The 27229-nt window shown below is 38.1% G+C and overlaps 2 protein-coding genes across 10 annotated transcripts in view; one reads left to right on the forward strand and one right to left on the reverse strand.

Moving 5' to 3' along the window:
* The window catches only part of LOC133641683 (GTPase HRas), a 55310-nt gene extending 52467 nt beyond the window's left edge, over positions 1-2843 (reverse strand). For 2 of the 3 annotated variants that reach the window (XM_062035592.1, XM_062035593.1), the window contains exon 1: positions 2480-2843. The gene's annotated coding sequence lies outside the window, so the exon portion shown is untranslated. The remainder of the gene's footprint in view (positions 1-2479) is intronic. The other variant, XM_062035591.1, reaches the window with a different exon arrangement.
* Positions 2844-4699: 1856 nt separating this feature from the next.
* Positions 4700-27229, forward strand: part of lrrc56 (leucine rich repeat containing 56) — a 37109-nt gene continuing 14579 nt past the window's right edge. Inside the window, exons 1-12 of one of the 7 annotated variants that reach the window (XM_062035271.1) lie at positions 4700-4775; positions 4888-5065; positions 8703-8790; positions 8904-8964; positions 12115-12211; positions 12363-12560; positions 14474-14642; positions 14709-14912; positions 15109-15176; positions 17674-17816; positions 18378-18547; positions 18715-19613. In XM_062035271.1, the coding sequence (XP_061891255.1) occupies positions 4907-5065; positions 8703-8790; positions 8904-8964; positions 12115-12211; positions 12363-12560; positions 14474-14642; positions 14709-14912; positions 15109-15176; positions 17674-17816; positions 18378-18547; positions 18715-19058 (1701 nt within the window). In that variant the 5' untranslated portion in view covers positions 4700-4775; positions 4888-4906 and the 3' untranslated portion in view covers positions 19059-19613. Of the gene's footprint in view, positions 5066-8702; positions 8791-8903; positions 8965-12114; positions 12212-12362; positions 12561-14473; positions 14643-14708; positions 14913-15108; positions 15177-17673; positions 17817-18377; positions 18548-18714; positions 19614-27229 lie in introns of those variants that run through there. The other 6 variants (XR_009824285.1, XM_062035274.1, XM_062035272.1 and 3 more) reach the window with 6 other exon arrangements.

Raw genomic sequence — 27229 nt, forward strand, 5'->3', positions numbered from 1 at the left:
ACAACAAAATCAGGCATAATAATGTGTTAATTCCACGGCTGTATATATCGGTATCGGTTGATATCGGAATCGGTAATTAAGAGTTGGACAATATCGGCAAAAAAGCCATTATCGGACATCTCTAAATATAACGGTTTGTCTCACACGTAGTAATCAGTTGTGCCCAGACAAAACCTCAGCAGTGCAGGTTTAACAAGCGTGCGCGCTCCTGTGGCGAGAATACATTTTTGGCAGGGGGCCCTGCTGAAAAAAATTTATCGGTAATATAACACTCCACTTAAATGTTTTTTTTTGGCAGCTGGGTCTGGTCGTATTTGATACATATCAGATTTATATGCACCTACAAAAGAGGCCTGAGTCGGATTGGAAAAAATCAGATTGATGTCAGGCAAAAAATTGGAATTGACCTGCAGTGTGAACTAGTTTTGTCCCGATAACAATGTTTTGGTACCGGTAACAAAATTATTTAGATACTTTTCGGTACTTTTCTAAATAAAGGGCACCACAAAAAAATTGCATTATTGGCTTTATTTTAAGAAAAAATCTTAGTGTACATTAAACATATGTTTATTATGGCAGTTTAGTCCTTAAATAAAATAGTGAACATACTAGATAACTTGTCTTTTAGTAGTAATTAAACAAACAAAGACTCCTAATTAGTCTGCTGACATATGCAGTAACATATTGTGTCATCTATCATTCTATTAATTTTTCAACATTATTAAGGACAAGTGGTAGAAAATGAATTATTAATCTACTTGTTCATTTACTTTTAATATCTGCTTTCTTTTTTAACATGTTCTGTCTACACTTTTGTTAAAATGTAATAATCACTTATTCTTCTGTTGTTTGATACTTTACATTAGTTTTGGATGATATCACAAATTTGGGTATCAATCCGATACTAAGTCGTTACAGGATCATGCATTGGTCATATTCAAAGTCCTCATGTGTCCAGGGACATATTTCCTGAGTTTATAAACATAATATGAATTTTTTTTTTTAAATGAAAGAAGATGTGATGCCAAAAAATATCAACGTAATCATAGTAGTATCGACTAGACATGCTCCTGTACTTGGTATCATTACAGTGGATGTTAGGTGTAGATCCACCAATGGCGTTTGTTTACATTTTGATGCCGGTGAGCTACGGTGTGTAGTGAAGCATGTTTAGCTATTCCTCGTCCTGCAGGGATGATACTTGTAAGAAACTTACTTTATTTGTCGCCATGGAGACCAGGATTAGTGATTTAGAAGTAGCTAAAACACTGCCGACGGCGGATGGACGTTAGCCGCTAGATAGCTAGCCATGTCTTAAAGCACCTCTTCCTGAGGGCGTTTCAGTGTTATAACTTCACCTTATCGTTAGTTTTTAAGCCAAAATGTGTCCGTTCTCCCTTTTGTGTCTACACACTGTGTCTGCTTGTAAGTACTCAGTGATTGTGTGCCGCCAAACATGCTCCTCTGTTCGTAAATCCAGCAATGACTAGGCAAGACGACGACGCGGGCGCGCGACCGGAATGTTACAGAGGCATTATAGTACCGAAAATGATTCATTAGTATCGCGGTACTATACCAATACCAGTATTCCGTACAACCCTAGTGTAAACATAGCCTTGGTCGGCCTGTTTTGTCTGGTCTTTTTGGTGCTGGACACTGTGTTTACACTGGACAAAACGAACCGCACCAGCAGAGCGAACTGACTCCGGTCCGTCTTAACCGGACCAAAAAAGACAAGCTTGATAGGTTGATTGGCAACACTAAATCAGCCCTAGAGTGTGAATGTGAGCGTGAATGTTGTCTGTCTATCTGTGTTGGCCCTGCGATGAGATGGCGACTTGTCCAGGGTGTACCCCGCCTACCGCCCGAATGCAGCTGAGATAGGCTCCAGCACCCCCCGCCACCCCGAAAGGGACAAGCGGTGGAAAATGGATGGATGGAAGAACACACCCTCAATTACACTTTGCCACACAGCTCCTCCTCCTTAAAATTTCAAGGATGCAGCATCCTGACAGTGAGACATATTCACGCCTGGTAAAGGAATCCAACTTCCGCAGTGATACATTCAGTTTCCCCTCAGTGTGACAGGGTGTCTCCCTTCCTTCTGCGTGGTCACAGTTACCAGCAGCAGCCTCATTAATTACGTTTACTCCAATACAATCAAAATATACACTCAGTAAAACGTTGAGTTATAAAAATGACTTCCTGTTTCAGTTTGGGGGGGGAGGCAGATGGAGACGTCCACTTTAGCCGCCTCCCCAAACTCAAAAGGGGCCGTTGTTCAGAATGCTAATTGTTTGAAAATAAGAGCCGCGTGTATTCTTAGCAGAACACACGCCAACTAAATCCACGCGTGGAAATGAAAGCTAGCTAAGATGTCGTAACTGTGGACAGCAAGACACAACACGCGGTACAAAGGCGGACACCTTCTTTTTGACAGCATTTTTCGGACACTGGAATGTGTCCATTGCATACTTACAACAAGCAGGGCTCTAATTGGCGATGTTTTGCCCGGCAGGGGAAGAGGGAATGGGGTAAAAAAAAAAACGATGTTCCAACTCAAGTTGGCTCTTGAATTGAAGATATCCGAACAGAAAAAAAAACAGTCTTCGCCCCGCTTCCGGTCCTCTCGAAATAACTGTTTCTTTATTATCAGCCACAAAACGGTTGACTTTTCCGCAGCTAAATAGCACCAAGCTGCTCGCAGGCACGCATTGGTTGGGCTGAAATGTGCCCGCGTCGAACAATGTGTCTCCACTGAGAGGATGGGGAGTGACGGCAGCCCACGCCCAGCGCAGTCCGACACTCAACCGCCCCTCTGTTCACGAGCCGTGCCCGACAGCCGACCGGAGCGCGCACTTCGCGGGAGCGCGCGCGCGTAACCAACCAATTTAGCAAAACCTCACACAGCATTATGAAGTATTTTCATCAATGTTTTATTGTAATTAAGAGGCCTAGAAACTGGCATGATATTTCAATAATGCACATGTTAGCAGTAAAATAATCCAAACAATAGAACAATAGAGCAGTATTTCAAACTTTTTTGAGCCAAGGCACATTTTTTTCATTGAAAAAATCCAAAGGCACACCACCTGCAGAAATCATTTAAAAATGTAACTCGATATTGACAATAAAAACTCATCGTCGCAATTGTTGAATATGAACCATAACCAACCATGCATCACTATACTTGTCTCTACTTGCCAACCCTCCCGATTTTTACGGGACATTTCAGTGCCCTCCCGAAAATCTCCTGGGGCAACAATTCTCCCGAATTTCACCCGGACAACAATATTAAGGGCGTGCCGTAATGGCACTGCCTTTGGCGTCCTCTACAACCTGTCGACGCGTCCGCTTTTTCACCATACAAATAGCGTGTCATAAGACATACTTGATCAACAGCCATACAGGTCACACTGAGGGTGGAAAATATAAACAACTTTAACACTGTTACAAATATGCGCCACTCTGTGAACCCACACCAAACAAGAATGACAAACACATTTTGGGAGAACATCCGCACCGTAACACAACATAAACACAACAGAACAAATACCCAGAATCCCTTGCATCCCTAACTCTTCCGGGCTACAATATACCCCCCCCCCCCCGCCCCCCAATCTCCCGAATTCGAAGGTCTCAAGGTTGGCAAGTATGCTCAAAGTACGGTTACGACCTGTCACATCACGTCGTGACTTATTTTGAGTTTTTTGGTGTTTTCCTTGCGCTCCTATTTTGGTGGCTTTTCCTGTTTTGTTGGTATTTTCCTGTTGCAGTTTCATGTCTTCCTTTGAGCGCTATTCCCCGCACCGTGCTTTGTTTTAGCAATCAAGACTATTTCAGTTGTTGCTATCCTTCTTTGTGTGGACATTGTCGTCATGTCATATACGAATGTACTTTGTGGACGCCGTCTCTGCTCCACACGCTGTAAGTCTTTGCTGTCGTCCAGCATTCTGTTTTTCTTTACTTTGTAGCCAGTTCAGTTTTAGTTTCTTTCTGCATAGCCATCCCTAAGCTTTAATGCCTTTTTTTAGGGGCACTCGCCTTTTGTTTATTTTTGGTTTAAGCATTAGATACCTTTTTACCTGCACTCTGCATATTATGATCCCGACAAACCATCGTAGTCTTACACAACGTGTTACCGACATCTACAAAGCAATTAGCTCCAGGCTGCCACCTACTGATATGGAAGAGTATTACACGGTTACTCTGCCGAGCTTTAGCACCGACCACTCAACAACGGCACATTATTTGCGGATTATAATTACTGGTTTGAAAAAAATATTTTTAACCCAAATAAGTGAAACTACATAATCTCCCACGGCACACCAGACTGTATCTCATGGCACACTAGTGCAACACTGATCTACATGACTAACTTGTTTAAACGTGGACCCCGACTTAAACAAGTTGAAAACATATTCGGGTGTTACCATTTAGTGGTCAATTGTACGGAATATGTACTGTACTGTGCAATCTACTAATAAAAGTTTCAATCAATCAATCAATCACCCTTGCATGCATATTTCTTTGAGGTCTATTTAATTCAGCACTTATTTTTGTAAATGTTGTTTTAAACATTTTTTTGTTTCCACTACTATTACGATTACTAATTCAACAGGTTAAATACCGTAAATGTTTAGTACTTTTAAGCTCAGTCACAGGAAGTACTAACGGCAGGTTCCTTTTAGACAACTACATTTCCCATGATGCAACTGCCGTATCCAGGAAGTTGATCGCAGTTGTCAGGCAAACATTTGACTTCACTGTGGAACGTTCGTATAGTTTGAAACATGGCGGAATTATCATTTTTACCCAACAAGGCAAAGCTAAAAGTCGTCGGAGCAAAGAAAGAAATGTCTTTGTAACTCCTTGTTTTCCTCATAGGTGAAGCTAGCGGTGAGGAATGGACACCACGTCTGTAAAACGGGAGTTTCGGCCTGGTTCTGGTCGGGTGCAGGTGACTGAGATGAATGAATCTGGCCCAATCAACCCAGTTCCTGTCGTTAAAGTCCGAGATGAGGCTGACACAGTGCATCTTATTTGTCTCCCCAAGGAGAAGCTGGTAAGCAGCGGCTAATATTTTTATTGTTATCTTCAAACGAAATGTTACTGTTACTGCAGTGTTGCTGTATTTTACAGCAAGTTGGCAATGAAAACATATTAGCCTTACATAATGGGTTAAAATAGGAACAAACAAATGTTACGTTTCAATTAGTGCGAACAAAGGATTATATTTACATTTAATCAGATTAATCACACTTTTGCATTTTAAGTAATCGTGAATTATTGCAGTAAATTACTTGCATTGCAAAATTTAAATCAACTCGAAAAAAAGACCCCCATATTTTGACACAAATTATTTTTTTCTTATTAGAAGGCCATATTTTTTAATTGTTTTACTTGAATTAATTTGTCATTTAATTGCTTAAAACGGTTGTATATATGCTGAAAAATAAGTCAGTAATTGTAGGGTAAAAATACTGACAGGTCAGTTGCCAGACATTTAAATATTAACAATAAAAGTGGTGCCATTTTTTTATTTGCAGTAATGCACCCTAAAAACAACAACTGTTTATTTTACGGCAATAAAAAGAAAACAAGCAGCTCATTTGGCAAAATTTTACCATAAAAATAACATTGGTAGCATTTTTAAATTTGCAGTAAATTGATGTAAAAACACTGTAAAGATTAAAGTAACAGAGCATGTGCTCCAAAATTAATTACATGAATAATCTGCATTTTATATAATTAATGCGATACGGTTTTCTGATTAATCGCAAGAGTTAATGCGTTAACTTTTACAGCCCTAGTTTCAAGATATAACGATGTCAACTCTATTGTATTCACATTAGTTGACGTTCACACGGATATTAATAGTGATGATTCCCGGGCGCGGCGCCGCTGCTGCCCACTTTAATTAATAATTAAAAATACAATCAAGAGGTGGGTAAAGTAGCCAAAAATTGTACTGACGTAAAAGTATCGTTGCTTAAGAGTAAAGTGACTCAAGTAAAAGTAAAAAGTACTCACCCTAATGATTGCTTGAGTTAAGAGTAAGTAAGTATTCAGAGAAAATTGCACAGAAGCAAACTCTATAAGTCTTAGACAAAAAAGCCAACACACACCATTATGGTAACATTTTAAAGAAACATGAATGGCTGAGTTGGGGGAAAACAAATTAATTATGCAGATGCTTCCTTAGTTTACAAGATTCTCCATGGACTCGCTCTACCTGCACTAAAATAATTCATGAAGACAAACTTATATCGATTGATTAGGTCAGGATATAGGCGACTACCTGTTCCCATTCAGAAAAAGTGTTGTTTGAAGTCAGTTTTTTCATATCGTGTGTCACACTTATGGAACACAATACCGCAAGACTTACAAACTCTTACTTATTTCAATAAGCATCTAAAACTGTGGTTACTTGAAAATCAAAACTGCACTCATAATGAATCTTGAAATCCACTGGATGTGTTGTATTATCACATGTAATTGATGTTATTGATAACTGTCTTCTTGTATATCTTAACGCTCAGGCACTGTAGCACTTGAGCGCTTAAGCACTTGGGCACTCTTATGCTTAAATCCAATTTAAATCAGGAAGAGCTGCACACTTTTAAGGTACAACTAAAAGCAAAGTTTCAAACATGCGGACATTTTTACATTATTTTAAAAACTGCTACTATATGCTTGTTTCATTTATTTTTAATGTATTGTATTGTGCTGTGTAATTTATTGTGCTGTTGTGTTGATTTGATTCATGTTTAGGGACTGCGGATGGAAATTAGCATCCTTGCTATAATCCGTCATATTTACACATCTTGTGTTGCGTTCATTAATGTGCATTGTCCTTTTAAATAAATAAACTCAAAATAAAAACAACTATTTAAGCATCCGTGCAGCTAAAACATAAAAAAAACAGCTTCAACTTACCGCAACTTGTTTTTTGTAGTTGGAAGTGGAGTTTTTGTAGGCTGAAATGTGAACATTTCTACTGACACAGATGACAGCGCATCATATACATGTTATTTTTCCTTGTTTGTAAGTAAACGTTGACGAGTTGTGCTGCCTCGCCTGACATCATGTCAATTTTTGCAATGTGCAGTTTGTGTGGGGTCGGACTGCTAGACTCCAATGTTACTAGTGTTTAAGTTGGACAGGAAGAAGGCTCTCTAACAAGCCAAATGAATGTGTTTTTGCAAGCAGTAATCAATATAATATTAATCATGTTTCCTCTTCACAAAGATATTAATTTAAAAGTAAAAAGTATGTTGCATTAAAACAACTCTGACAAGTACAATTTATCCAAAAAGTTACTTCAATAAATGTAAAAGAGTAAATGTAACACCTTACTATCCACCTCTGGATACTATGTATAGCAGAACTGGACACATTTTTGACAGGCACCTAATTTTATATATTGGCCCTTACTGTAATCGTGGTTATCCTGGGCTGTCCAGCCATGCTCGTGTCTGGCTTGGACCTACGACCACACATGTCTACCGATTTGGAGTTCTGATGAGCAGCTAAAAGCCCTGTGCTGTCAACTTATTTTCCAGTGTAGTTGTTAAGACTGTTAAGGCATCCGGCAGTGGGGTTTACACAGCATACTACTGCACAGCTACACTTATAGGATCTGTTACATCCACATATTCAGATAATCACTAATCATTAATTAACTCTACTATACAGTATTATTCGAGCATATTTTGACCTGGATACATTATGTTATTACACAAAATGTAGCCCCAGGCATCCTTTAAAATGTTTGTATGTGGCCCTTGGGTATAAAAGTTTGGACACACCTGTTCCATAGCCACTATAGTAAGTATATATACATATACTGCAGATCGATTCATCGTATGACTCTTCCTATCAATAGTGACTGTATAAATTGCTATTGTAAATGCTGTCTTCTATGCAGGGTCAAATAGGACAACATCAAATAAATAAATTCATCTTTGAATAATTACTTAAATGTATCATTAATTAGTTGAAGTTAGAAAAAAATACATAAAAAGTCTTATTAAATGAGTCATTAATTTATTTAATGTAAAATTACATTTAATTATTGAATCATTTAATTAATTATTGATTTGATTTCGCGATTTAATTATGTATTTGATTATTTCATGATTTAATAAATTATTTCATGATTTAATGATTTTTTAAACTCATCTTTATTCAATTAATCATTACACAACTTATTTCATTATTTCATTATCTAATGATTTATTTCATTATTTTATGATTTTGTGATTTATTTATTGATTGAATTATTTCACAATTTAAATAAATATTTTATGATTTAATGAATTGTTTTAAATATTTCATGATTCAATTATTTCACAATTAAATGTATGAATTCATTATTTAAATACATATTTAATTATTTAATGATTTGATTACTTTACGATTTGATTAATTATAGCATAATTAAATGTTTTTTTTAACTATGTTGTCATTTAATGAATATTTCATAATTTATTTAATTAATAATAATAATAACTAATACAAATATTGAAAAAAAAACATTATTACTATTACACATTTAATAACACTTGTATGTATTTAATTTGAATCGTAGTTAATTAACAACACATTTAAGAAATTACTTTAAGGTTTATTCATCTAATTTTATCCCAATCGACCCTTAATAGTCCTATGTCCACTTACTGAATTTCTGTCCATCACAGGAACTGCTATGTGGAACAAAAGATCTCTCTCAGGTGACCTCGCTGGAAATCTGCGTGAACACTCAAGAAAATAGTCTGGGAAACATTGGTAAGCTGCATAGCACCACATGGTATCTTTAGAATAAAACAAAGGTATTGTAGGAGTCAATCAGGTGCTCATGCTGCTGTTTTATTCAGAAAACTTATGTGACCATCTTTTAGGTACCTATTTGCCCAGGCTGGTGCTGCTCAAAATGAACAACAGTGTGATCATGTCAATGCGGTGAGTAAAAATGACATAATATACAAATGTGGCAACAAATGTAGCTTACCACCATCATAGGGTGAATGAATGGTAGGTTCTCAGTTTTCTGTGTTTTTTGAGTGACTACAAACGCGCTACATAAATCTAATCAATAATTATTTTTATTGTTATTATTATTATCACATCGATGTTGACTTTGTTTGGAGTTTGGCTATTTTTTATTTATTTACATTTTATAATTAGCAACTCTGACCAAATAAACAACAATTAAATGTTCACTGCAGAAGTTGCTGATTCTGGAATATACAAAATGAAAATAAGTGAAGGGAGAAGTTTGTCCACACGGATCTTAGTTTTTTGAAAATGTGGCCCCCAAAACAATTTAGTTAAAAAGGGCTGTTATAGACAGACTGAAGTTTAAGGTCAGCAAATTTCTTGAATTTGTAAGATTTAAGAAATCTTTGTGGGTTCTGTTTTTTTTGGGTCCCCCTGTTTTATGCATTTAAACCATGTTAAAAAAAAAGTTAAACATTTACCACATTAATGTGAACCTGTTACTCCTCTTGTCTTATTTATGTTGTATTTCAAGATGCAAGTGCTTTGATCAAAAAGAAAACTCCTTCCTGCAAAGTGTGCATAATACTGGATGTTGGTCGACTGTTCCGTCATGCTTTCTGTTGTACTCAAATATTCTATAGTGACTTGTCACTCACTACCGGATCAATTGCACATTTGTGCATGTGTGACGCTAACACTACTGTATGAGCGGGTTTATTCCGGCCCGCAAGATGAGCTTGCTTAGTGTAAAATTGAGCTGCATTTTTAGATGAAAGAAACTGCTGATATAAATATGTCCATTGGATATCGCTATAGCAATTCTGTTAAGCAAGCAAATTGTTTATACCAGGATACCAGGGGCAAGTATACCAAGCAAGAGGTACACAGTAAAGCGGGGCTGCGGCTCCTCCCCCTTAACCCAACGTAAAAACCCACAGTTATGTCTTCTGCTTCGAACATATCGTACTTTGGCACCATCCTTTTCACAAAATGTCTATGTCAAAAAAGAAAATAATAGTTGACACAGTGTTCAGAGTGTCCCAAGAAAAATGATCATCCTCCTATTTATTCACAAAAGTGAATGGAAAACCACAAATCTTTGTGAGCAAGTTTTCTCTGTAATGAGCATCAATAAAGCAAAGCTACGATCAAGGCTCACACACAAGCACTTGAATAACATCCTGAAATGGTCTGCCACTCAAGATGTGACACCTAATATGGAAGCACTTGTGAAAGCTAAAACATGCCAGGTTTCAGGAGTAAAACAAACAATTGGTAAACCCACTTAAAATGCTGCATGAGACACTGCACATCATACTTGCCAACCTTGAGACCTCCAATATCGGGAGGTGGGGGGGGAGGTGGGGGGGGGGGGTGTTGGTCGGGGTTGGGGGGGGCGTGGTTGGGGGCGTGGTTATTTACAGCTAGAATTCACCAACTCGAGTATTTCATATATATATATATATATATATATATATATATATATATATATATATATATATATATATATATATATATATATATATATATATATATATATATATATATATATATATATATATCTATATATATATATATATATATATATATATGTATATATATACATATATATATATACATATACATATATATATATATATATATATATATATATATATATAGATATATATATATATAGATATATATGTATATATATATATATATATATATATATATATATATATATATATATATATATATATATATATATATATATATATATATATATATATATATATATATATCTATATATATATATATATATATATATATATATATATATGTATGAAATACTTGACTTTCAGTGAATTCTAGCTATATATATATATATATTTATTTATTTTATTTACATAAAAGAAATACTTGAATTTCAGTGTTCCGGTGGCTAACCATTAGATGGCAGTATTGTCCTGTTTAACTTCTCCGTTCATGAATGAGTATATCATTTCGGCCACCGTGTTCAATGGAGAAGTCTGTTCTACATATTTACAGGCAACATACACCTTCCCTTTCGAACTGTCCTGGATGAACTGAAATTCTTGTTTCCATTCGTTTGAATTCGTTAGGCAAGCTGTTTATATTGCGTGAGAACAGGCTGTCCCCACTCAGTCTCAGGTCCGCATTGAGCTGGAGGGGGCGTGGCCTCCAGCTCCGGCTGAATACCGGGAGTTTGTCGGGAGAAAATCTCTGCCGGGAGGTTGTCGGGAGAGGCGCTGAATACCGGGATTCTCCCGCTAAAAACGGGAGGGTTGGCAAGTATGCTGCACATTGATATAGTTCGGTGAAAATTATTGTCCTCTGTGGAAATTTTAAGTAAGTGAACAATGTGTGATTTACTGCAATACTGTCAGTCTCTTAAGTTCATATGTTTGGTTTGTTGAAATTGTTCATGCATTGCACGGCTTTTATTTTTCCATCAATACACGGCGATGCCTACAATAATAGTTTCTACCTCAGTTTGTAGGTTTGTTGAGATAGCACAGGATTAATATGTGGAAATTACAAATGAGGTAGTTGATACCTAGAAGAGTTTTTAATATTTTTTTATTTTGTATTTTGTTCAATCTCAGGTAGGCTGTGACTTCAAGTTTAATAGCTCTGTAGATGCATTTAGATGAAGTCCAAGTTAGTTGTGTTCTTCATTGTGCTTTTGCAGTTGCACCCATTTTTTCCTCAGAATTTTCAACTAACTTGAAGTGTTTTGTCAAGAGGATTATTTGTGATATGTACATTTTCAGAATATTCTTGTTCTATTTTGGGCCGATGTAAAACAAAGAAAACAATCTGAAGTTGTCGTAATTGTATTTTTTAGGTTATTCTGCCGTGATTTTACTTGTCCGGCCCACATGGGAATAGAGTTTTCTCCATGCGGTCCCTGAGCTAAAATGAGTTGTACACCTCTGTTGTAGATATATTTGTCAATCAGCTCTGATATAAGCATGATTGCTGTACCACAGGATAAATACAACCAGATAAATATTTCATATTATATACTATAATATTAATAATAATGATAATAAAATGCTACATTAGAATATATAATGTTTTATTTGTCTTGTTTTGTCTCTTTAGAGATCTGGGAACTACCTTTTCAGAACTGCAGGTGCTGTGGATGTCTCGTTGCTGCCTACAAGACCTCGATGGCATTTCATCTCTCTCCTCTCTCAGGGTAGAGTTCATTGACTTTGTATTAGTATCCTCTATTCTGCTCATCAACATTTCGAGGCCTTATCTGTCCCTATTCCTTTAACATGACTATCAACATCTTTTTTTAGGTGTCAGACTGATACACTGTATTATGTTATTTTTTTCCTACTCAGGAACTATACTTGGCATTTAACAAAGTGTCAGACCTGAGTCAGGTTGGCATGCTGGAGAACTTGCAAGTGTTAGATGTAGAGGGAAATGATGTGGATGACCTTGTCCAGGTTCAATATCTCGGGCTGTGTGGCAAACTACATACACTCACCTTGGAGGGAAACCCTGTGTGTCTGCAACCAAACCCTACTACCACACAGGTCGGTAAATGTGTTGTTATACTGGAAGCATAAAGATGAAACCGATACATGTATGAAGCATCTTAGATGAAGTCTCATTATTTTTTTCTTAAGATACAAGAGCTGTCCTCTTTGCAGCCTCTTTTGTCCCTTAGAGAGCAAAACACAGATATTTGAGAGTTACTGTTTCAGGATTTGAAGAAATTGGTAGGATAAAACTAGTTTTGCTTTTAGCACCCAGGTTAAAACAATCATCTATCTACAGTGGTACCCCATTTTAAGGGTGTTTTGAGATAAGAGTTGTCTCCAAGTTAATCTGGTTGTACTTGCTAGCATTGGATGGAAATAACTTCCAACCATGGGAAGGAAGAAAGTGGGTGTAAAGGACAGCGCTGAGATGAAGAAGTGGATGATATTTATTGAATTAAAGAAAGAAACCTGGCTAAGCAATTTGAGCCTATTACAGTTAGTCTGCACCATACCGAAGCAGAATGAGTGTAGTGCCAGCCAAGGATGTTAAAATAATCTCTGGGCGGCAGATATTTATCCATGAAAATATGGAGAAGCTGCTGATGGTGTACTTGAAAGAGAAGCAACTTGAAGGAAATACAGTTGAAGTGCATGCTTCTAGGTAAATGTACAGGTATATAATTATTACATCCACCCCTCCATCCATTTTCTACCGCTTGTCCCTTTCGGGGTCGCATTACTTCTAAAAATATATTAGTAGTGCATTCAATTGTATTGTTTTTCATACAGTATTTATTATCTAAAAGTAAGTTTTTCTTGTATGCTATTCTGGTATGTTACTTGTTAAAATTGTGCTGTTTTTGGGGTGGTCTGGTTGGTTGGCAAAACACCAATTAAAATGATTCAATGGGTAACATTGACTTGAAATAGTGTTTTGATTTGAGAGCTCCATCACAGAACCAATTAAGATCACATGATGACATACGACGGCACTTATTTGCAATTTTTTTCTACTTGCCAAGATTTAAAATTGTATTTCTAGAAATTTCCTTAGTTTTAAGAGATATTTACTTATTGTTAGTCATTGACTCATCTTAATTTTAGCATTAATAATTACTGGTACATTTTTTTATATTCTATAGTTTAAATTGAGAAAATACAGTAAATATTCAAATAAGATATTTTGGTTTCCCCCCACATGGAATTTAAAGATTCTGCAACATCTCGAGTATGCTTAATTTAAGAATTTTAAGTTAGCTTTAAGAATAATGCTTGTTTTCAGAATAATATACCTATTTCTATCTTAAAAGTCCTGCTAATTTCTATATACAATTATTAATTTAGGTACTTATCAAGTAAAATTATCTGTCAATGCAGCAAGTTAATTTCACTAGTTTTTAGTATTTTTTTTTGTAAAATCTAGTGTTTTTATTTTATATATTTTGACATTTTTACAGTGTGTACATATTAAAAGAGGTCTCCTTGATATCTTTAATGACATGTTGGTGTGTCTACATATTTTAAACACTGTCGAGGCATTCCCACTACTGAGTTACAGCAGAGTGGAAAGTTTCGGGGCCACAATAAGAGAGTTTATTTATGCTCACCAGCAGAGAATTAATTAGGAAACTGGGGCAATGAAGGCAGAGGCTGAGCTGAATATGCATTAGGCTTGCGCTTTGTAGCGACTGAGAGGTTCTTGGGTTTGCCAAACTCTTTTTTTAACACATAGCTGCTGACTTCCTCTTAACTAAGCCCCACTTTCATCATCTTTTTCATTCCCCCCTTGTCTCGTAGACTGCATCTGTGAGAAAATGCATCGGACTAGATGTGTCCATCTCATCAGTGCCAACTTGTTATATAGCCTACTGTATATGCAGTAGTTCTCTCCTGTTCTTCAATGTCAACCCAGTTTTGTCACATAAATTTCTCTTTTTCCTTATTTCCTTTGCCCTCCGGATCAGACTGACTACAGTTACTGGGATTCAGTGAAGGAGTTGGTCCCTCAGCTGCGTTACCTTGACAATGCAAGAGTGGAGGATGGCAGACCAGACTCCAGTGGCACCATGTGGGAAGACTGGAGCATTCTGAGAAACTGCATCAGAGACTACTACACAACGGCTACAGAAGACAGTACGCATCTGTTCTGTGGTAGACCCGACTGTTATAAAGTGTTTTTTCTTTAATACTTTTGTGCAGCAGACAGTGCACGTCCCTACAACCGACCCAGTTCTGCCAGGCGCCCTGCTTCCAGCCTCCGGTCCTTCTCATCAGCAAGTACTGCTGACTCCAGGCCCTTGACATCATCGTCATCTGGGCTTCTTTCGTCTCCTTTGTCCACACCTGGTTCTGAAGATTCAGACTTTGCCGAAGTTGAAGCAGACAGCAGCGTCCTCACGCATGGTTAAATATCTTTATAGTTATCTGTAATAGCATCTGCTTGTCTTTGTTTTGGACTCATTTGAGTCCCTTTCATTCCTAATATTGCAATACAATGACAAATGCTCTTAACCTAACGTGCAGAAAAAAATATGTTTTTATTGAGTCATAAAGCTCATGAACTGAAATTTGTCTATTCTTATTCTGATGATTTGTGCAGGAGCTGGCAAGATCGTGTTCTGTGGGAACCCTGTCAAGGCTGTACGAGCGAGACGTGAAAAGTTGAGAGTAAGTTTCATTTAATGAGATAAATTGAAGTTACGCATTAAATAACATAAATCATTAGTATCAACATCGGGAAACGTTTTGGTCTTTTTAGGCAGTCTGTATTTACTCAGTCATCTCATTAATATGCACTTTTAAAACCAGCGTCCTCTGCTGTGGACATTTGTTTTTATTCTCTACTTCTTTTGCCAAAGTTACACATTTCGGGAAAAAATAGTTATGTTATGCGAAACAAACTTGTCCACTGAAAAGAATGTTGGCTCGCAGGAGGTACTTGTGAGTTAGTTTGCTGTGTTGTTAAAGAATACTGCAACTAGGCTCGACTAGGTACAAATAGGGATGGACACCTTTCACATTTGATTCCTGGTTCCCGGAAATGGTTCCCGGAAATGGAGTCCATAGTGAGGCCAGCAGGGGATCCTCTTGCATGTAGACAAGTCGGCAGCGCAGAGACATCACCAACTGATGCAGAGGAGTGGTCCACCCCGGGTCCCGACTTGGAACAACTAGCGCATCCTCCGTGAAAACTGATTCGTGACCACCAACCTGTCCACGCAGCAGGGGAGGGCAGAGCAGAAAAGAGAGACGGCAGATCAACTGGTCTAAAAAGGGGTCTATATAAAGGCTAGAGTGTATAAATGAGTTTTAAGATGGGACTTAAATGCTTCTACTGATGTAGCATCTCTAACTGTTACCAGTAGGACATTCCAGAGTAATGGAGCCCGAACAGAAAGTGCTCTGAAGCCTGCAGACTTTTTTGGGGCTCTGGGAAACACTATTAACCTGGAGTTCTTAGAACGCAGATTTCTGACCGGGCCATTTGGTGCAATACAATCTGCAATATAGGATGGAGCTAGACCATTTAGTATTTTATACGCGAGTAGTAAAACCTTAAAGTCTCATCTTAAGTGCACAAGAAGCCAGTGCAGGTGAGCCAGTATAAGCGTAAAATGATTAAACTTTCTTGTTTTTGTCAAAAGTCTAGCAGCCGCATTTTGTACCAACTGTAATCTTTTAATGCTAGACATAGGGAGACCCGAAAATAATATGTTACAGTAATCGAGACGAGACGAAACGAACACATGAATAATTATCTCAGCGTCGGTGGTGAACAAAATGGGACAGATTTTAGCGATATTACGCAGATGAAAGAAAGCTGTTTTAGTGGTAACACTCCTAATGTGTGACTCAAACGAGAGAGTTGGGTCGAAGATAATACAGAGATTCTTTACCGAGTCACTTTGTATAATTGTTTTGTTGTCAAATGTTAAGTTGGTATTAACAAATAAGTGCTGGTGTCTAGCAGGTCCGGTAGTCAACATTTCTGTTTTCTTAGTGTTAAGATACAAAAAGTTGCTGGACTGCATTGTTTGATTTCATTAAGATACGCCTCTAGAAGACTACATTAGTAACAAAATTATTGATATATAATAATTGATATGTTTCTTAACTAAACTGTCAATAAATAGTAATAGTTATAATCAAATAAAAATACAGCTTCACCACTTTAGTCATAAATTTTGCGCTTAAGAAACTTATCTTTGATTTTAGCTCCTTACTTTTTCGGTTTTGTTTGATATTGTCATTATGGCCAAAAGTGGTGGATAAGTGTATAAAACTGATTACCACTGGCCTATACGGATCACAGCTGATAAACAGATAATTTTTGGCGGCTCTTAGTGGGCGCTCGTGGCCCAACAATGGTTAAGATCCACTAGTCTAGTTGTTATATCCTGTGTTCTTTCACTTCTGAGTCTCATTTGCAAGTGTTATATACTTGTAGTGGACTTTGCATGCAGTTGCAATTTCAAGACATTAGATGGCAGTAGTGTTTAGACTACGGCGTGGTGCCTGGCTAGGAAGTAGTCTTTGCCATTAGGTTGAATGGGTCAGTCTAGCCTTATGTGGCTCCTTACAAAGTGTTTATATTGTAAGTGTTGTGCTTATTACACAAGAGTTGTTTGATTGTAATGTGCATCTGAGTTGTAGTTTTTAATTTACAAATTTGGAGGCATTGAAATCACCATGTGAAATCGCTAATGCCAATAAGTAGCACATATATGGCAAAGCCAATATAAATTAGCATCAAGCTAACACATTTTGAAAAGTGAAGCCTTACTTTACGTTTAAGCCTTTTCCATCGGGCGTACTTGCTTTGTGGGTATGGAAAATTTCAACATTGCCTAGGAGCAGTTCGGCCGAGTCTACTGTGAGTGTTGTTTGAGTACTGGTTTCCCCGCCAAGTGTTTAAGTGGGTGTTTCGTCTGCAACTGGACGTGATGTCACGTGCATCAAAAGTATTGAAAATGGTATTGTTCGTTTTTACATGAATCGATACCTGGTTGTACAGAGGGAATTGAGTCGGTAGCTATAAAAGTACCGAATTTGGTACCATAGCTCCAGGTGAAATACCAGCCAGTATCAATTAAAATTCAGCATGTGACTCCAAATGTCTACTTATAGTCCACAGACTCATGAAGTAATGTTTTTTCTCATATAGACTGCACCCTGTGTGTCAACTTTTAACCCCCGTGACCTGACCATCCATATACCAGAGCACATGTATGACCCAGAAGACCATGATGGGAATGAGTGTGGTGATGTTTTTGCTGAACTTAAAGCTTGGAGGGAGAAACATAGCAGGTACTACAGAATATACATCTGTACACACAGTTATGATATAGATTCCTGCTGGTTTTAGTTTTGTGGGAACTTTTTTGGGAAAGCCTTTCTCTCTTTCTGTGTGGCTGTGCTTTACAGAGCAAGGTTCATAAAAGAACGCATGAATAAGTTTGGTGTAGAATAAATTATGAGAAGAGATGTTAAACCAGGGCTTCTCATCCAACATTCTTCTCACCCACTATTCTTTACCAATATTTTTATTTTCTTCTGCAGACACAGTATCATTGAAAAATAAATAAATACAGAAGTAAATAAAAACAATTTAAACCTATTATAATAACAATATTAAAAACAAGAAGATAATATATTAATAAACATAACAATAATGGTGAATTAAACTATGCACCGTAACTGGGATGGGAACCCTTGTATTGGGTTTGGCTGGCCTATTAAGGGACCCCTAATGCATACAGTGTGAAATCCAACGATTTACATATCAAGGATGATGTCATTTAAATATGTGATCTATTAGTTATATTCCCTGCTTTCCTTGCACATATATGCTATTACTTTGTCTTTCAGGCGACTTGAAGAAATACAGAGCGACAGGTTACCTCAAGTACTGGTTGTTCAGCATGGCAACGAGGATGATGAAGATCATGATGAAGGGGAAGGTTTCGATGGTGTCCACAGTTATGATGAAGAACAAAGCGAGGACTGTACCGATTCATCTTTTAGGCCTATGTGTTCAGGTAAATACACTTTAAATATACATACATTTTTGATAAAATTTAAAGGGGTCATATTATGATTTTTTTTTTCTTTATCAACCTGAATCAACTATAAGTAAGCTGCAAAACTTGTATAATACCAGGCTGTAAAAAGTGTCTTAGTGCATGTTTTCTCATATATTTTTCAGGCCAGTTTAAACGCACGTTACATGATGTGGATCAACGTTCCTGGTCCTCTGACATCACACATTGGCCTTGTCCTCCTCCTAAGTTTTTAGGTTCAAAACCAACCTCTGGTAATAATAAGAACCCAACAGGAATCTGTTCACAGAGGATTCGAATTAACCGGGGCACTTCAGAACACATACTTCATTCTTACAGCGATGTTGCAAAGGCTACACATACAGAGCTGCCAATCAAGAGTATCCAGCAGGTGACGAGAACTAAAACGCTTCGACCGCCATCACCTATACGCATGACTCAGTCATGTAAAATTGGTAGCCTGAGAGGACGGTTAAAGGATTCATGGTAAAGCATTATTCAGTTCTTGCCTCTTTTTGTATTATTGAAACAGAATGCAGCTAATTACCAGGAATACAATTTTCAAACTCATCTGCAGAATCTCACTCAGGTTGCATGGTATGCAAAATATTGTTGGCAAAACAAAGATAATAAGACATCATTAGTCTTAGCATGACTTGACCCCTCAGTTTTGTTGTTTTAATTGCTGTGACACTTGAAATGTTCCATTTTCTTCCTACCTATGTATTATATCCATTCAATTTACAAATAGGAAATATAATTTTATTTTGGATTAAGTGTAAAGTAAATAAAAGTTTGGCTTGGGTGTAGTTATGCTGACATAATGGCAACTCATGGTGTGATAACTTTAGAATACCACATGGGGGCACTATGTCTAAACATATTCATCCATAAGACAATCCAAAAGAGGGAGCCATATGCATAAGGGTAAAGTCAGGGTTTTAACTTCAATGTGCAAAAAGAAGTTGGGTAAATGGTAGTACAATCTTAATCCAGGCTGTCGTAATAGGGGATGTGTTAGCTTTGGTCAATGAAACAAGATTTAAGTCTCACTGGTTGTGCTTGGTTGTAGTCTGTGTGTCCATAGGTCCACCAAGATAAGAACAATCATAAATCCTATTGGAAAACAAGCATATGCACATGGTATTTTGAACTGTCAGTGGTTTGTTTGCGTTGTAAGCCTGTGCTTTTGTTATTAAAGCAAATTAGTGGAATTGCTTTGCCCGTGCGGGATAGCAGACAAACATAGCAAATCCCTGCTAACATCTCTGGTGGAAGGGAGTGTGCACTCTGGATCCCCAATCATTCGGTTCAGAATGTGGTAAGGGTAACTACATTTATGTCAAGAAGAACTCCCACAAAAAGCTTTATGCCTTTACTGTACTGGTAGTGATTATGTGACAGTATTTTGTAGATATAAGCTTTTATACTGTATACTGTAAAGTGGTTTTTGCAAGGGTAGACAGACTGTGTTGTTCAGAATGTACAGCCAGGACACGATGCCAATGTATCTATGAAAAATAATTGGCAAAGCCTTAGCCAGTGGGGTGCTAGCTCTCAACCTCTGCCCAGTATTGTAGATTAGCCTGTGAGCAGTTAGTTTATAGCAGGGCTATTCAACTACAGAGGGCCGCAGTTTCAAGAGCCAAAGGGCTCAAGGGCCGGACATCAAAACGTGCAACACATCGGCTTTCGCACTGCACTGTCAATAAATTAATTACTCTGCCCTTGCTACTCGTTTCCAGTGTGTACAGCTAGACAGATAGTTAACAGCATGAAGAAACAGAAGCTCTGGAAGATTTGTTGAGGGTTGATGTTCTTTCTTTGGAACTATTTCCCTTCCTCAGTTTTGTTTATTTACACTTCTTCCTTCATTTAGGTCTGCAAGACTAAAAATTTAAACGTAAAATAATGAGATAGGCTACAGCACCCCCCGCGACCCCGAAAGGGACAAGCGGTAAAAAATGGATGGATGGATAAACATTACAAAAATATTACGTCAATTGTGTATTTTACATAAATACAATAGAATGTTTTGTGTTAATGCATTCACACAATAAACTACAAATGTTTACGCATATAGAAATTAAACAACATCCACATCAAACATTGGACTCATTTAAACTAAACCTAAGTTTACCTTATTGCCCTGAACTGGACAAATTTAGCGCTACATGTATTAAACAAGCTTTGATCGCCAGGGTTCCTCTCAGACAAAAAAACAACACAACCAAGACTACAACAGACACCACAAAGTCAGCAATTTCAATACAAAACAAACTAAATATCTTTATGCACAATATCTACTTACAAATGTTTGACAAAGTTTTGTGATGAAGCTTACATATGTGGATTTCGACCATTGTTACTGCTTGTTTAGAACAATGTGTCTGTCGTTTTAAAGGTTCGACAGGAAACAATGACTTGAGCACTTGCTCTGGGCAGAACATTCATACTTTGTTGTCCAATTGTTGTTAAAAAGTCAGATTTTCTCTATTTATTTTGATTTTTTTCAGGGTTGAATAAGTGGTCTACTCCCGCCACTTCTGCGTCATTGATACACAAATGCCTCGGTGTTGCCCCCTGTGGGATAGCGGAAGTACTGCATACAAAAGCAACCCTAATTTTAATGGTTCCATCAAGCATATTTGGGTGATGTTCTACGGGCCAAATGAAAAGCTTTGGCAGCCCAGATGTGGCCCGCGGTCCGCCAGTTATATACAGTCGCGATCAAAAGTTTACATACACTTGTAAAGAACATAACGTCATGGCTGTCTTGAGTTTCCAATCATTTCTACAACTCTTATTTTTTTGTGATAAAGTGATTGGAGCACATACTTGTTGGTCACAAAAAACATTCATGAAGTTGGGTTCTTTTATGAATGTATTATGGGTCTACTGAAAATGTGACCAAATCTGCTGGGTCAAAAGTATACATACAGCAATGTTAATATTTGGTTACGTGTCCCTTGGCAAGTTTCACTGCAATAAGGTGCTTTTGGTAGCCATCCACAAGCTTCTGGCAAGCTTCTGGTTGCTTTTTTTGACCACTCTTGACAAAATTGGTGCAGTACAGCTAAATGTGTTGGTTTTCTGACATGAATTTGTTTCTTCAGCATTGTCCACACATTTAAGTCAGGACGAGGCCATTCTAAAACCTTAATTCTAGCCTGATTTAGCCATTTCTTTACCACTTTTGACGTGTGTTTGGTGTCATTGTCCTGTTGGAACACCCAACTGCGCCCAAGACCCAACCTCCGGGCTGATGATTTTAGGTTGTCCTGAAGAATTTGGAGGTAATCCTCCTTTTTCATTGTCCCATTTAAAGCACCAGTTCCATTGGCAGCAAAACAGGCCCAGAGCGTAATACTACCACAACCACGCTTGACGGTAGGCCTGGTGTTCCTGGAATTAAAGGCCTTACCTTTTCTCCTCCAAACATATTGCTGGGTATTGTGGCCAAACAGCTCCATTTTTGTTTCATCTGACATCACATGGACAAAGATAAGACCTTCTGGAGGAAATTTCTGTGGTCAAACTCAAAGTGTCATGATAAACAGTTTGAACTTATTTACATTAGATAATATAATTAATCTCAGGAAAATTACGACTGACTTTACTTTGTTGAAATAATTGTATTATTTATGGCGTAAACTGTGTACACATTGAGAACAGGAAGTAAATAAAAGTGTTAGTAATTGCTACAAAATGGACAAGGAGTATGATTAAATAAGATCTGCTTCTTCCTACTCATTTTCAAACATGTTGAAAAGAGAAACTGGAAATGGTGATGTATCATATTGTAACTGTATGCATGTTCAAAATAAACTTAAACCATAAACCAATGAGGCTATTTCCACCAAAAGTTCATGAACTTTAAGTTCCTGAAACCTTTAGCTCCTGGATCTATAGGTTTCTGAAGTGTGTGGTTTGTGTTTCCGCTGCATTTCCAGTTCGGGTAGTTTTTAAAAATCAGGCTGATGACGTATGGATGAGTGGTACAGAATATTTCCACACTGATACCATGTAAATAAATAGACAATATTAGGTCATATTTATTTACTAAACAGTAAGTACATGAAATTCGAAGTAATAAGATACAAAATATGATTTAAAAACAAAGTAGCAGATTTTACATAAAAAGTTAAGCTTTTGTCCGCAATGTCCAACAGTCAGAAAGTTGTCCTTTCAGTAACTACAGAATTAATGAGAGTCAGGCAATTCCTTATGGCCCATTTCAGCTGTAAATAACAAAATATATAAATAATAAATGTCAGTGTTTATTTCACGGTGACAACGTACGCATCGGATTTAGCGTTAGCCAGTTAGCATTAGCATTCGGTTCACTTGGGTTGAGAAGAATAACTACACAAATGGTGTGTCACTGACTACTTTTACAACACGTAACACTGTAAATAGTGAATATTTAATGTGGTTACCCTTTGTTCCACTGGTCCATTTCACATTCATCTTCGAACTACGAGGTCTGAGTCCCAGGAAGCACCACGCCTCGACGCTTCGAAGTCCGACTGAATACTTTATATTACTCTGTAAATACGTTTAAAAGAGTCTGTTCACTTCTCGTAGCTCCGCGTATAGAAATTAAGTTTGTAATAATTCATAAACCGCATGGAACTACATACTACTTTAAAGACCGCAGCTGATTTCCGTGTTACAAATTGCCTATCCAGCTTCACTTCCGTTTAAGACACACTTCACTTCCATTGTCTTCACCCCTGTGGGCACGTCTTTTAGTGGACGCCTCTTAGAGTGGGCGCGACTTAGACTTAAAGTGAACCCGACTTATAGTGTCTGCTGCCGCAGCTAGTTGTACTTGGCTCTCAGAGCTGGCGAAGAAGTCAAAATAAAAGGACTTATACTTCCGCTGTATATTTTTTTGGTGGGACAAATACGTCTTTCTCCAACACTGGGGGGACATGTAAGCCATACTTGCCAACCCTCCCGTTTTTATCGGGAGACTCCCGGTATTCAGCGCCTCTCCCGATAACCTCCCGGCAGAAATTTTCTCCCGACAAACTCCCGGTATTCAGCCGGAGCTGGAGGCCACGCCCCCTCCAGCTCAATGCGGACCTGAGTGAGGACAGCCTGTTCTCACGTCCGCTTTCCCACAATATAAACAGCTTGCCTGCCCAATGACTTCCTAACTGTAGAATGATCGAGGGCGAGTTCTTGGTTTCCTTATGTGGGTTTATTGTTAGGCAGTTTCATTAACGTCCTCCCAGCGCGGTAACAACACACAACAACAGCAGTCACGTTTAGTCTACCGTAAAGCAGTTCGTCTGCCGTAAACAGCAATGTTGTGACACTCTTAAACAGGACAATACTGCCATCTACTGGATAGCCTCCAGAACACTGAAATTCAAGTATTTCTTTTATTTATATGTATAATAAAATATATATATATATATATATATATATATATATATATATATATATATATATATATATATATATATATATATATGAAATACTTGAGTTGGTGAATTCTAGCTTAAATATATTCCCCTCTTAACCACGCCCCCAACCACGCCCCTGCCCAACCCCTGACCACGCCCCCACCCCCCACCTCCCGGTATCGGAGGTCTCAAGGTTGGCAAGTATAATGTAAGCTCCTATCTCCCTGGGAGTAAGGTTTACCAGCATACACATCGCCCGGCAACACTGGCTGGCCTTCGTTACACGGGATTTCTGTTTGGTTTTTTTTTATTTAAATTTAAAGTTATTGGGACATTGTTATGTTGCATTATTATGTTGTGACTTTAAATACTGAGCAGAATCATCCAAGATGTATTGTATCAATAAATGTAAGGCTTTAATAATAACAATAATGGAAAGGGACAAGCAGTCGAAAATGGGTGGATGTATGGATGGATTAGATCTATATCGTGCTTTTACAGGGATAACTGCATCATTAATTAAATCCAGTCATACATTGATCATGGTAAGCTACATTTGTAGCCACAGCTGCTCTGGGGCAGACTGACGGAAACGTGGCTGCCAATTTGCGCCTACGGCCTATGCGACCCCATCAAACATTTATACACATTCATACATCAGTGTGAGCGGCGCTGGGAGCAAGGTGGGCAAAGTGTTTTGCTCAAGGACACAACAGCATTGACTAAGATGGCAGAAGATGGATTCGTACCAGGAATCCCTAAAGTTTCTGGACGGCCACTCTACATTATGACCTACGCCAGATCTTTTTCATTTAATTCAAGGATTAAAACTTCAGAAGTTTTATAAGATATTTTTGAAAGAACCACAATTTTTTTAATTGAAATTGTAGATTATTGGAATAAATGGTATTCTGGGGTGTTAAAAAGAACAATGTATACCGAACCAAACGTACAACCATGTCACAAAACCGTAAACCTATCCAAACCATGGATTTTGTTAACCGTTCCACACCTGCCTCTTATTTGGTGTCAGAGTTGCAAGAGTTAAGACGAAAGGGCTTTCTTACACCCTTCTTATAGACACCTTGGTTTGTTTTCTTTTAATTTTATTGCACTTGTACTCTAATCAGATACAGCGTATGCAGCTGCACAGGAGACAACCATAAACAAAGTTGTTTGTACAATAGTTACATTGAAAACTGATACAGATGACAAGGGTTGTCTCTAAGCAGGTTACTACGGAGTGGACTTTTGACCCCAGGTACATCAAGCTTCTTTTGATACCATGTCCTTGTCAGAACACCAGATGAAAGTCCTCAAAAGCCTCATTGCATCTTGGTACAGATGCACAGCCCCTTCTTATACGAAGAACGGAAATCTAATTTGATCTGCAACAGACAGAGCTCCAACAGGAGCTCAGACAGGAAACCTCTGGCTTAAGCCAAGTCCAGTGTAGTTCCAATCCTTCACGTTGAACTACAAGTCGGGGGCCAGTGTCGGTCTTCCTGGCACCAAGGAAGTGTTGCAGAATGGTAGTAGTGGGAATGCTGCTGACAGAGGCTCCAATTAAGCTGGATTGTCTGAATGCCCATGCTGAATAGGACAGTTTGGCAGGTGTAGATTCCCTGTGAGTTGGTGACTGTAGACATTGCAGACTACACTAAAGTGGCGTTATCTGAAGACACATGGAAATGGGTTTTGTGTCAACTGCCTCAGTGTGTTTAGTACTCTTGTGGATTTTATTAATATTGTTTTTATGAGGACAGTATTCTACTCGGGTTAAATGAGTGTCCAGATCACGAATATCCTTTGGGACTGTGCTATATTTTGTCATGGAGATGGGTTGTAGAATGCCTTGATTAGATTTAATACCATGTTTGTTGATTGGTGGGCGGACACAATGCTGATGGCCGCTACACATCAGTTGGGTTATATCAGAGATCAAGGTGATAGGTTTTACAACAGTTTGCCGAGTGTCTCTATCGTACCTGTGGATTGGTCGGACATTTTGTCTATTGGAACACTCAAGTCGGGTTATCTGAAGGCCCTTGGAGATGTCTTGATGATGGTGTCTAGCATCCTTGCGAAGTGGTATACGGATACTCTGTTGATTGTGTCTGCATTCAATGTTAGGTTTTTTCTGCTGATGGGGCCTGGACTGCAAATGACTTGTATGAGAGACCGTGGGGATGGATTTTGGAGTATCTTGGGCAGTATACCTTGCATCCTTGTGGACTAGTGGACGTACACTCTTCTCGTATAAACTACACTCTTGGTTATTTTTCTGAGTGTGTGTCCTTGGCAGGCAGGTGCTCAGATTTGGTTTGGGTTTTTGAAAATCCAATGAAATGGATTGAAAGACAACTTGTTGAGTGCCTCTTGCATTCTTATTATTTATTATCGGGGGGATACTCCGCCGAAGGGGACTAACATCCAATTTAGTTATTTTGGGGCCTATCGAGAGTGGTTGTGGAAAACATTCTTGAGTGTGTTTGGGAGTCCTGTGTATTGAAGGGCGAATATTTTGTTGATGTGTCCTACACTCCCGACCAATACTCTTTTGAGTAGCCGTCCTTGGTTGGTGCACAGTCCTTTCTTGGGAGCTTTGTTGGAGTGTGGATAAACTAGGGGTCAAGGAGACCGGTTGCACGACACTTTGTCTAACAGGTTTGTTGTTAGGTTTGCAGACACTCTGCTGGCATGGGCGGCAACTTAGTTGGGTTTCCTCAAGTCCAATGGAGATGGTTTGTAGAAAACCATGCAAAGTTTTTCTTGTATTATTAGAGAGCAGTAAGCAGATTTTTTTGTGGCTGGGGATATATTCCGGGGAGGTTTTCTGACCAACCTTAAAAACAAAAGAAAATACAAGAATTAATGTCTCATTTCCTCATCGTTCACTTCAATTACAGCGAGCATTAGAGTAGCTTTATTTGTCCATTCTTAACATGTACAAGACACATAAGAACTGAAATTACATTTTCGGCACAATCCCGCTAAGACGGGACCGCCAACGGATCAGCCACTTAGGGCGCTCCTTCAATCCACACACCACTGCTCTGGGCAGTAAAATGAGGTCTGTCAGCGATTGCTGAGCTAGAAAAAATAGTAATACACGTCCGATCCTTTTCTGCACATACTTGTTTTTCACACTATAGGAAATATGGATTTACTTGATTCGGTTTTTCATAATCACGTAGCAGTTTAATTTATGGATGACATTTACTATTGTGAATTCCTAAACGAT

Source organism: Entelurus aequoreus, linkage group LG24 (genome assembly GCF_033978785.1).
Source record: "Entelurus aequoreus isolate RoL-2023_Sb linkage group LG24, RoL_Eaeq_v1.1, whole genome shotgun sequence".
Classification (NCBI taxonomy): domain Eukaryota; kingdom Metazoa; phylum Chordata; class Actinopteri; order Syngnathiformes; family Syngnathidae; genus Entelurus; species Entelurus aequoreus.